Here is a 12,594-nt window from a genome sequence, read left to right as displayed (position 1 = left end):
CTCCAATTTGCATTCAGGGGGGGAGTGTTGAGATTAGCTCGGCAATGCTAAATTATTGGGGGTGAGAGATGAGCTTATGTTTTCGAGGTGATAATCACTCTAAATCACACTAGCAAAGGCACTTCTTGGTTTAATGCAATCAATGTAAGCCTCTTAGGCTCAAATCTAGTGCAAATCACCAATGAAAGTAGGGTTTCACCTTCTAATCTAGCAAATAGAATGTCAATACAACAAAACAACAAGAGTCAACATCAAGACCAACAAATCTAACACTTCCAAAGCTCTAAAATCTTTTTCGGAGCGTGACCTCCTAATTAATAGTAGGTATTATTAGTGGGCTGATCTCACTAACTTGGAATGAACAAAAAATGGAGCTAAGCCTTAGGATTTTTCTCGTTTGGCAATGCTACATATGCTGAAGTCAAGAGCTTGCCTTAGCCTTTACCAAAACAAGTGTCATTTGGTACTTTACCTTAGAGTGCTAGGTAGTCCGTCGCTCGCGTCCTCACTCAGTTGTCACGCCAGAATGCTTCCATGGCTATGGGGTGTGAAGGTAGAGCTTTAATCACCTTGATGGAGGTGAAGGTTATCACACAAGAGGTGAATCATATATTATTTTGAAAATCCCATAGGTTTGCCCCATGTGCACAATCTTTTTCTACTAAGAAGATATATTTGTTTGATGTGAGCAAGAGGAAATTCAATCTCGTATATGCCAAAAAACCAGACGGGGTTTCATAAGGTGAGATGATTAATATCAGAGTGGGCCTCGATTATGATTTAACTAGGGGACTTCTCATAGCCTTAAGAGACACTAGGTTAAAAAACAGAAATGAAGCGGCATTATGGAGAATCTAAAATGTTTTTTCTTATCTCTAGCTACTTTCCTTAAAGCAATGTGCATAAGTTTTCCTTGGAGTGGTGATTCTCCAATGCATAAGTTTTCTTTGGAGTAGTGACTCTTCAATGTAGTGGTGAGTCTTATCTCCATATACTTTCCTTATAGAAATGTGCGTAAGTTTTCTTTGGAGGTGGTGAGTCTTATCTCCATCTACTTTCCTTACAGAAATGTGCATAAGTTTTCTTTTGGGTGGTGAGTCTCCAATGCATAAGTTTTCTTTGAAGTGGCAAGTCTCTAAATGTAAAAGACCCCTAAAGTTGAATGGGTCTTTACAATGCAATGCTATTACTACTTGTCTTTAATAGATGAGAGGCTTTCTTGTTTGTGGGTAAATGTCTTTTATTGTTATATAAAATCACTTTTCTCAAATAAAAGAAAGGAGTTCTCTCTATAGTGCTATGTTTTTTGTCAATTGTAATTAACACATGCTATAAAGGTATGTATAACAATCACGCTACTCGTTGAATTAACAAATTTTGTAATGACTTTGCAATTGAGCCTTTAATTCTCTTTGAATTGTCTTTTCAAAACTGAATTCACTTTTGAAAATCTTGTAAAAATTGCAACTTAGTCTTATACTGTGCTCATAAGAATTTACTTTACTTTTGAAATCACAAATTAAAGTTCATAAAATAAGGTCTAACCATGGTCTCGAGGGCTAGTAGAATTTTGGCCTCAAGACCACTTGATCGGATTTTTGATGTTTAGAGCTCTTAATGCATTTGGGACCTATGCACTGGCATGGTTTATCAATAGGACAAGAGTTAATGACCTCTCTCTCTCTCTCTCTCACACACACACACACACACACACACACGGTGTTTCCACATCTCTTATGCCATGAGTGGGTGCAAAGGTCTTGGTTCACTCAAGGAACTAATTTGCAAAAGAATCAGTGCAAGTGCAGGCAGGGGACATGAGTGCTAGCTCTAGGATCTAATGACTCTATGAACATTGGGGAGGCTCATTTATAAAGATTACACTTTGACCCCCTCTCCCTCTCTCTCTACACACACATAGAGCCCCCGCCCCCGCCCCGCCCCGCCCCCACCCCGCCCATCCTCTCTCTCCCAACACACACACACACACACCTACAAAGGCCATGCAACTGCATTTGTGTCGAAGGAGATCCATCCAATAAATGTGCTCGTGTGGTGTGTGAACACCCTCACGCGCGCGCGCTGAGGTAATTTAACCCCTGGCCCTTATACAGATTTCTTCCGGTAAAATTTCTAGAGTTTTTACGTCGTCATCTCCGCTAGTGCGCTATCTCATCATCTCCACAGTTCTCTCCTCTGCAGTTGCTCTCGTACCCGCGTCGTTGGAACGCTGGGTGCGGAGTATCTGCACCATAAGTTTCAGGTTGCCCTAGATCCCCATCCTCCCCCCCCTCCCGCCCCCCGCCCGGCGGTGCCCTGGCCATGGCTACCTTCTCGAGCTCCAGAGAACAGCATCCCTTTTTTTTCACATTCCCATCACGCGAAGCTTCCTCTTCCTCTTCCTCTTCGGCGTCACCTGCGTTTTCTTGTCCCCCGGGTGTCTCCGCCAACGCCTGTCTTCTGCAAAAACAGAGACAAATGCGTCTCCTTGTGGCCGAGAGGCTACCGTTGCCGGAGCTTCCATTTGCGTCTTTTGGTCCCTCCGATCAGAGCATGCAAATCTTGCAACAGGGCACCACTGTGCGTCCAGCTTCCATAGCCGAGTTCGGTTTCAAGACTCTGTTTTCTCAAGCCCCAGAAGATAGCACAGAGGCAGTTGCAGAGCAGGATGAGGATACCAAAAATAAGAGTAAGAAGAAGCACCTCGAGAAGCAGCAGGGAGGGAGGGTTAGAGCTGCCAGAGTTCTGCGTTTTAGGGTTGGGAATGCCTCTGCCAAACGCTTGCTCAGTGGCGCCTTTGCGGGGGCTGTTTCGAGGACTGCAGTTGCGCCACTGGAGACCATCCGTACACACCTCATGGTAGGCAGTAATGGCCATACAGTCCAGGATGTGTTCAAGCACATCATGCACAATGAAGGCTGGCAAGGACTCTTTCGGGGTAATGGTGTCAATGTCATCCGTGTGGCTCCAAGCAAAGCAATTGAGGTTCGTCTGTAGGCTACATTTTGTGTTCCATCAGATTTTTTGTTATGATTTGCTTATGTCCAAGTGATGTTAAGAGGTTTATATTTTGGCTGGTAAACATTACACTCGAGCATGGCACATGCATCATATAGAGTACTTGACGTTGTGATTTAGAATTCATATAGGAAGTTTGAATCCTTAATTGCGAAGAGAAAACCCAAACTTTGAAGAGGTGAGACACTTCCCATCTTGTAGTTGTCTCTTGATTTCTACATTTTAGCCCATTCAGGGCTTGGTTGAAATGCTCCACATCCTTTATCTTTTATCGAATGCACTAGTCAGCTTCATTGGTGGGTGTCTAGATGAGTTTTTCCTTGGGTTTCTGGTTTTCTTACTGCAGTTTGACCTCCTCTGTCTGGAGTTAGGATGCTTCATTTTGCCTCGTGTGACTTGGTGAGAGGATGCCTCGGAAGGAGGGCATCTTGATTCTTCATGCATGGATGGGAATAAAACCTTTGGACCAATCCTTAGCGTTGTACTTAATTCATTTTTGTGTTGACAACGGTTGCCAGTGCTGCTGATGATGCGGGAGTGACTAAGCTACAGATGGAGGATCAGGTTGTGGCTGCTGCTACCATCTGATGGTGCTGGAGTGGAGCTGCTTGAGTGTGGGCTGAAACTTGTGCAGGTCACGTGCTGGTGTGGGTTGGGTGTGCTGGAGCGCAGGCTTGAGAAGCTAGACAAGAAGTTGATTTTTTCTTTTGCCTATTTATTATCCATAGACAGACGAACAGAGTGAGGTCATTAACTGCATCATTTGTAATTTGGTAAAATCCCATCTACATAATGGTGAAGCAACACCATCCTCCATTGTTGAAGGTTGTGTTAAACAATTGGTTGGCTTGAAATTATACAGAGGGATGTGTTACCATACCAGGTTAACTGTTCACACACTGTTTCAGTACTTAGAAGTCGGTACTTTTTGTGCTCTTTGGTGTGAACCATGTCTGGCCATATTTCACTTACTTTGGGCGGTGTGCTGTGGTGATGTGCATGCCACATGGGAACTTGTTTCCATCTTTTTTGATGGGTGTGCCTACCATGACACTAACGGAAATTGATAAGTAAAAGCTGCTGTAAACGATGGATTCTAGTTTCATGGTGCTTGAAACAGAAAGGCATCTGCCAACAAGTATCACATTTTAAAGTCTTATCAAGTTGCACTATTTCCCTTCAAGAAAGCTCATCTTTGTGTTATTTTTTGCTTGAGCAAGTTGGCATGATATGTGGGCATCTTTGTTGTATGATACTATGATCATCAAAGTATTGAATGGCTTTTGATGACGCCTCCAACTTCCAAGCAAGGCATAGAGGGCCATGATGAATCTTTACCTTTTCACGATAGGCGCAAAATTGTGTTTCTATTATACACATGAAGATACCCAATTGCAAAATGGGATAAGTGTATTATGGTTGAGCTGATTGGAGATTTAACAAAAACAATACTTCTTAGAAGTGCAGCTAAACTGTGTGCACCAGTACTGCTCGGTAGCTAATCTGTGTGTGGAGGTTGAGCTGATTGGAGATTTGACAAAAACAATACTTCGTAGTGTCAGAATACGCAGCAGAGATGATGACCAAATCTGGGAACACTAGAGCAAACACAGTGCAGAAAAACAGCACGAGAAGGAGAGAGATAGAGGTGTGTAACTCTACTCTATATACACAAAGAAGATCCCGAATACAAGATACAAGACAAAATGGCAAGAGGTGTGGGGGTCCATTATATATGGACCCCAGGCAGCAGTCGGCCTGCACCAGAGGCAGCCGATAGGGTCCAGTCCTCCATGACCAGCTACAAGGGCCAGTCGGCCAGCACAACTTAAGTCGGCCAGCACTGTACATAAGTCGGGTACAATCGACCAGAGGAAAAAGCGCATGCGAGCTCACGACTGCCCCCCCAAGCCATAGATAAATGGGAAAAATATGGGGAAAAATACGAGGAGTGAGGAAAAATGAGAAAAGCACCTACAAGCATAGTTACCGCGGAACGGGAACGTTCCGGGAACGTCGGATGCTAGAACGAGAGCGGGAATGGGAACGGGAGCGGATCGGGAACGTCGCGGAACGCCACGTCATATGACACAAAAAAATGTAACTTTTTGTATACGGATAGCCAAATATGCTTCATAATATTTGCTCCCCCAAGACATGAACATACATTTTTGCAAGCAAAACTTTTTTTTTTTTTCCGGAACGTTTCGGACGGGGGTGCCGCTTGAGCAAAGCCAGAGATAGCGACTTCGTGAAGAGCTCCACCGTACTGTCCTCCGTCGAACAGAAGTCTAGCAAGATGTCATCAACAATGATCTGGTCACGAACAAAGTGCCTCTGGATGACCGTGGGTTCCTCCGGTGGAAGCCCAATCCTGCCATGCAACCTCTACAACCTCACCACCTCACAAGCAGCATCACAAGCAGCTCGGTACTCTGCCTCTATCGACGACAAGCCAAAAGATGACTGCCTCTTACTGCTCCATAAAATTGCTCCCGGGCCTGAAGTAGATCTCCTTGTGTCTGGATCTCCTCCCCAATCTGAGTCACTCCAACCGTGGAGTCGGACTCCATCCATCAATCCCCCTCATGTGTAAAAGAGACCAAGATCCTTCGCATGCTGCAGAAACCACAAGATATGCAATCCTGCCTCCCAAAGAGTCATATGCAAACACAAGCTCAACAGCCACATCAGGAAGCTCCCGTCCAATCTGGAATCCATCAACCAAATAAATGAACCATTCTGCTTCCGAGTCAAAGAGGCATCACACTGCTCACAAGGATCAACACGTCATATGCTTTACATGATTGATTACTTGCGGTGTGCAGTTGAGGAAGATAAATGAACGGACCCTAGCATTGACACGATCCCATAATTGTGCTTGTGCCTCCCGGTCCATTCGGGTTGACGGTAACTCACTTCCGGCCGTGGAACCCGAACAACGATGAAATCAACAAGGTCATATGACTCCAGAACAGATTCCATCATAACCTTCCATATGCGGTAGTTATTCCCGTCCAACTGATGGTCCACCGGGAACGTGGGGAGTGTAGGGATCTTCACATGCCTCTCAGCCATCTCAAGCAGATCTACCATTGCGGGCATGTAACTGAAAAGGGTGGGTGGTTGGGAACAAAGAAGAACTTACACCTGCAAGTGGCTGTCCAGCAAATCAGCCCGCCTTCCTCTTGCTTTTCCTCTTCCCAAATAGTCCAAAACAGTCCACCAATCAGCAACGCAACAGTTCCCCTCTTGCTCACACAACTCCCAAGAACTATCAAGAGCCTAGGGCTCTGATACCATGTCAGAATGCGCAGCGGAGATGATGAAATATGGGAACACGAGAGCAAACACAGTGCAGAAAAACAGCACAAGAGAAGGAGAGAGAGAGAGAGGCGTGTAACTCTGCTCTACATACACAAAGAAGATCCCGAATACAAGATACAAGACAAAATAGCAAGAGGTGTGGGGATCCATTATATATGGACCCCATGCAGCAGTCGGCCTGCTCTAGAGGCAGCCGACAGGGTCCAGTCCTCCACGACCAGCTACAAGGGCCAGTCGGCTAGCACAACTTGAGTCGCCAGCACTGTACATAAGTCGGGTACAGTCGACCAGAGGAAAAAGCGTATGTGAGCTCATGACTGCCCCCCCAAGCCATAGATAAATGGAAAAAATATGGGGAGTGAGGAAAAATGAGAAAAGCACCTACAAGGGCGGGCACACCCACAACAGAGGCCTTGGCGTCTTAGTAAAGACAGGAGATGACTTCTAACACTAAGAAGTGCACCTAATCTGTGTGCACCAGTACTCTTGATAGTTGTATGTCTAAACCACCATCTCCTTGTGGAAGATACTCAAGTAATACCTCCTCGGATACATCGAAGAAAAAACTCCGGTTGTTTGGTAAAGTCTTCAAGATTTCTCTTCCCTCTGAAGACACTCTTTGTGAGATGAAGACAAATTTGGTGATGTGTTATCTTGTGGTGCCTGAGCGACATCAACAACTGCAGATACTATTAGACATCATCCCCTTCTTACTGGCTTTCTGTTTGGTGTCCTATTTTAGCCTCTAGGGCTGACCATGTTAGCTAGAGGGGCTGGTCACCCCTCACATATGTTTTCCCATATTATTCCCCATTTTATGGAGTCTTGGGCATTTTTCCCTAGTTGTGGAGGATTTTTTCCCTAGTCGGCTGCCTTCATATGGGCATATATATATAGCTGGCTTGCCTCCCTCATTCTGCACTGCTTGCTTAGCAGTGTTTGCTGCAGTCCCTCACATAAGAGGTTTTCTCCCCTCTTGCTCGGGACATGTGGTGATGATATTGAGAGCAGGTTCTCACCTGTGTTTCCTCTCCATCTCTCTCTCACACTCTCTCTCTCCTGTGTTTCCACTTTCCCTTCTTCCGCTGCACATTCTATTGTTGGGGTAAAGGCGTTATGCCCACCCTTATAGTGTGTACAAGCCCATAAGTTATAGTACATAGTACACTTAGTACTTTTAATGTACTAAGTGCACTATGTGTACTAGTGCAATATACATGTGTGATAGGGGAGTCACACACTCACTTGGTGAGTTGACTTATCCCCACAACTCTCTCTCTCTCTCTCTCTCCCTTGCTTCTCTGTGTATGTCTCCCATGAATGAACTCTAACCCTAATTCAGTTTTCTCCCCATCAACTGGTATCAGAGCAGAGCAGAGGTTAGTCCATCAAGCTGTCTTCTCCTCATAGAAAGAAGCTTCTCTCTCTTCGATGATTTACAGCCTAGAGCAGAGGTGTGTGAAGCGAAGGCTAGCTTGGGTGTTGCAGGTATCAGCTGACAGGCAGCGCAGCAAAGCGCTGCACAGCTCGTAGCGATAAGGAGCATTCCGGCAGTAGTGCAGCAGCAGGAGCCGAAGCAGGTTCAGAAGAGGTAGTCATCACCTAGCGAAACCACGCGAAGCGAAGCGAAGGCTACTAGGCCCCGGCGCCCGTCAACTTACGCTTACTTCAGTATTAGCGATGGGCGTCTATTTGTTGGCTACGTGAGTCGCCGGCTGGTACACGCAGGCGGATAGGTGGCCGCTATTGCTGGACGTAGGCAACAGAGCCAGGCGCCTACAGCAGTTTAGCGTGACGTTGAGCGTGGGAGCTGATCGTGGGGTTCAGCCAGGTAGGGCCACGCTGCCCAGCAGCTGGGCGTAAGCAATCAAGAAGAGGGCTGCCCAGCAGCAGCCACCAGCAGCACGTCGTCCTCGCATCAGCAGTACCTTCAACATCCACACAGTCAGTGTGTGCAGCACCTCATCAACAGCAAAAATCGACGCCCCCTCTTCCTGCAACAGCCTGCAAATTGAAGGAAAATCAGAAATTTCAAGGTATTTGCCTCAATTTTTTTTTGGGATTTGCAATTGAGCAAGTACAATCAACAATTGAGCAGGTACAGGTGCCCAATTGCTCAATTTTTTGAGCAAAATTGGCAAAATTGGGTGACATTGGTCACAATCTGGATAAATTTGCAGGAAATTGGTCAAATCAGGATCAATTTGCAGGAAATTGGATGTCGAAATTTGGGGCTTTTGATGTAATTGTGCAATTAAGCACTCATACATGCTGTATGATGTGAAAAATCGCACATTTGGGCAAAATTGCAGCAAATTGCAGTGCAAATCAAGGGGCTTTTGTGCCGATTTGGTTGATTTGCATGCAGGCGATTGCATTTGATGCTGTGGATGATGTGCTGATGCCTTACAAGCACTCAATGTGCTTGTAAATCAAGGGGCTTTCATGTATTGGATGTATATGTGGCCAGGGGGAAGCATCGTGAACACTCTGGATGCCTTTATGTGCGTCAATGTACCATGTATGATCAGAAATTGATCTTAAATCAAGGGGCTTTTCAAGTTTGAATGCTTGTTGAGCTTGGCAAAGCAGCAGGCAAGACATTTATGCCTTGAATCCTCAAAAATCAGCTTGCAGTCAAGGGGCTTTTGCCCAATTTCTGTTCGGGACTGTTTTATGCAGTGTACAGGACTGTAAAAGTCTGATTTTCACTCATTTGGACAGCCAGGAGAGCATTTATTGCTATTGTACCTGCTGGTACAGATTTGGCACAGCTTTGTGCATGTTTTGGCATGGCTGTACACTGTTTTGAGTGACCAAAAGGTTCAATTTCAGCTGCTGAAATTGCCGGTACAGGTTTGGTACATCATTGGTGAGCACTTAGTACTGCTGTACAGTACTTTGGAAGGGCAAAAGAGCACATTTAAGGTGCTGTCCAAAATCTGCAGCAACCAGATTTTGGTGTTTTCATCACATAAAGTGGGAGAAAAGTTGCATTCTTGCTTCCGCAGTGGGAGATAAAGCTTGGGAGAAAAACTGTGAGCACTTTGTGTGCTTTGGGTGCAGTGTTTGCACATCTTGGGTGCAGTGTTTGCACATTTGCAGGGAGTCAGGCATTAAAGGTTGCATATCGCTATGGCAACCACAGGTGAGAGCTCTTCATTGCTTCACATCAAGAAGCTCGAAGGCTCGCATAATTATGATATTTGGCAAACCCAGTGCTACAATGTGTTGCTCCAGAAAAAGCAGCACAAGCCTATCAAAGAAAGGGGTGTAATGCCCGCTTCTCTTACAGCTGAAGAGTGGGAAGATATGGATGAGCTGGCAAGATCTACTATCATGTTGTCTGTGTCAGACTCATTACTTTTCAGCATTCGTGAAGAGAAGACAGCTTGGGGAATGTGGCAGAGATTGCAGGACTTGTATGCCCAACAAAGTGCCTCAAGCAAAGTGTATTGGTTGAAGAAACTCATAGGTCTTCAGATGAAGGAAGGGGCGTCTATGACAGCCCATCTCAATGAGTTTAATGGTATTGTCAGCCAAGTTATAAATCAAAAGTTGGCAATGGATGATGAGTTCAAAGCCACTTTTTTGTTATGCACTTTGCCAGAGAGTTGGGACACATTTAGGACAGCCACTAGCAATTCGCATGCTATGCTGTCATATGCAGATGTTGAGGGTGCTCTTCTTCAAGAAGAGATGAACAGGAAAAACAACTCTGTTGGAAAGTCCAATGCAATGAATGCACGTGGGAGATCCCAGCAAAGGGGGAAAAGCCAAGAAAGGGGAAGGAGCAAGTCTCGCTCCAAAAAGGATTTGGAATGCCATTATTGTGGCAAGAAGGGACACATCAAAAAGCAATGCTACAAATGGAAAAATGATCAAAAAGAAAAGGGAAAAGGCAAAGACAAAGACAAGGATGAAGCCAAAGATGTAAAGCCAAAGGGCAAAAGTGGAGTCAAGATCGAAGAAATCAATGTGTCACATGCAGGTGGCAGTGAGGATGAGGTCCTCTTTACTTCTTCACTTGATGCCCATTCACTTCTTACAGGTGGTCATGGTATGCACTCATGGATCATTGATTCAGGTGCCTCCTTTCATGTCACAGGTTGCAGAGACTTGTTTGTCAGGTACACTGCTGGCAATGAAGGAGTGGTTTATTTGGGTGATAACCATGCATGCAAAATTCTTGGCAGAGGTGATGTGAGGCTTGTATTTTCAGATGGCTCACAGCTTATGCTCCATGATGTCAGGCATGTGCCTGAGATCAAGAAGAATCTGCTTTCTACTGGACAGCTTGATGATGCTGATTATGTTACCACATTTGGTAGTGGAAAGTGGAAAATTAGTAAGGGCTCACTGGTTGTTGCCAGGGGCTCTAAGGTGGACACTCTTTACTTTATGCATGCAGGTGTTTGTCACCATGCTAATGTAAATGCAACCGAGCTGCCGGAAATTTCTATGTGGCATAGCCGGTTGGGACACATGAGTGTCAAGGGAATGGAGCAATTGTCTCGTTTGGGTTACTTGCCTTCTCTAAAGTTTTCAAGTTTTCAGTTTTGTGAGCATTGTATATATGGTAGGCAACTACAGTGCCCCCACAAGAAAGCTCTTGGACAGAAAGATGCTCAGTTAGAGCTTGTGCATACAGATGTATGTGAGATGCCTCAGCTTTCTTTGGGAGGGGCAAAATACTTTGTGTCTTTTATAGATGATGCCACACGCAAGGTGTGGGTTTATCCTCTTCGTTTGAAGAGTGATACATTCTCAGTGTTTCAGAAGTTTGTTGCTCTTGTTGAGAATCAAACTGGCAAAACACTGAAGGCTTTGCGTTCCGACAATGGTGGAGAGTACATGTCCAAACAGTTTCAGGACTTTTGTGATGCTAAAGGCATCAAGAGGGAGCTCTCTACTCCTTATGATCCTCCACAAAACGGGACAGCAGAGAGGATGAACAGGACCATACAGGAGAAGGTCCGTTCTATGTTGTCACATGCTGCATTACCTCATGGTTTTTGGGCTGAAGCTGTTATGACAGCCGTTCACCTTATAAATAGGTCACCTAACACGAGGCTTGGTGGGAAAGTGCCAGAGGAAGTATGGACAGGGAAGCCTCCGTCATACAAGCACTTGAGAGTGTTTGGTTGCGTTGCGTACGTGCACATACGCAGGGAAATGCGCACCAAACTTGATCCTAAGTCTCACAAATGCATATTCCTAGGATATGGTGACAGAGGTGAAATGGGGTATAGACTTTGGGATCCCATGAATAGAAAGATCATACGCAGCAATGATGTCATTTTTGATGAAACATGCATGTATAAGGAGCCTGCAAGGCAACAGGAGCCTGGCAGAGTCATCTTTGATGATGATGGACATCATGGACAACAACAAAGGGCTGTAAATCAGCCATTACAACAGGAAAACCAGCCCTTAAATGGTGCTGAAAATGGTCCAAATGGACAGCCAGATATGGCAGAAGATATCCCTATGGATATACCACAGTTAGAAGAGATACCGGGCATGATATTTCAGCCTTATGGCATGGAACAGGAGCCACCAATGGGTGATATGCAGGCTGGACAGCAACCTGCAAATGATGGTCATTGGGTACGGAGGTCCACTAGACCCTCCAGAGCCCCTGACAGGTTTGTTCCAGGGGTTGACTACTTGATGCTCACTGACTGTGGGGAGCCCTCATGTTATAAGGAGGCTTTACAGAGGGCAGACAAGGCTCTATGGGAGCGTGCCATGAAGTCAGAGATGGATTCTCTGCATAAAAATGGAACTTGGAAGTTGGTGCCTTTGCCTGCAGGCAAGAAGGTTTTGCCATGCAAGTGGGTTTACAGGCTCAAAGTTGCACCAGATGCAAAGCCAAGATACAAAGCCAGGTTAGTGGCTAAGGGCTTCAAGCAGGAATATGGTGTGGACTTTGATGAGATCTTCTCTCCAGTGGTCAAAATGACCACACTTAGAGCTGTATTAGCTTTGGTTGCACATGATGATCTGGACTTGATTCAGATGGATGTGAAGACTGCTTTTCTTCACGGTGATCTCCATGAGGAGATATATATGCAGCAGCCAGAGGGTTATGCAGTAAGTGGAAAGGAGAAGCTTGTATGCAAGCTGAAAAAGAGTCTTTATGGGCTCAAACAGGCACCAAGAGAATGGTATCATAAATTTGATACATTCATGAAATCTCAGAAATTCAGGAGAAGTGACATAGATCACTGCTTGTACACCAAGAAA

The 12,594-nt window shown here is 45.3% G+C and overlaps 1 protein-coding gene across 1 annotated transcript in view; it reads left to right on the top strand.

Moving 5' to 3' along the window:
* The first annotated feature begins 2,123 nt into the window (after positions 1-2,123).
* The window catches only part of LOC147608318 (adenine nucleotide transporter BT1, chloroplastic/mitochondrial-like), a 55,079-nt gene continuing 44,608 nt past the window's right edge, over positions 2,124-12,594 (top strand). The window contains exon 1 of the mRNA XM_086789222.1: positions 2,124-2,985. Coding sequence (XP_086645348.1) covers positions 2,323-2,985 — 663 coding nt within the window. The 5' untranslated portion in view covers positions 2,124-2,322. The remainder of the gene's footprint in view (positions 2,986-12,594) is intronic.

This window comes from Cibotium barometz, chromosome 53 (assembly GCF_041138505.1).
Source record: "Cibotium barometz isolate CiBa-2024 chromosome 53, ASM4113850v1, whole genome shotgun sequence".
NCBI classification, from domain to species: domain Eukaryota; kingdom Viridiplantae; phylum Streptophyta; class Polypodiopsida; order Cyatheales; family Cibotiaceae; genus Cibotium; species Cibotium barometz.
This window is presented reverse-complemented; position numbering and strand designations above follow the sequence as displayed.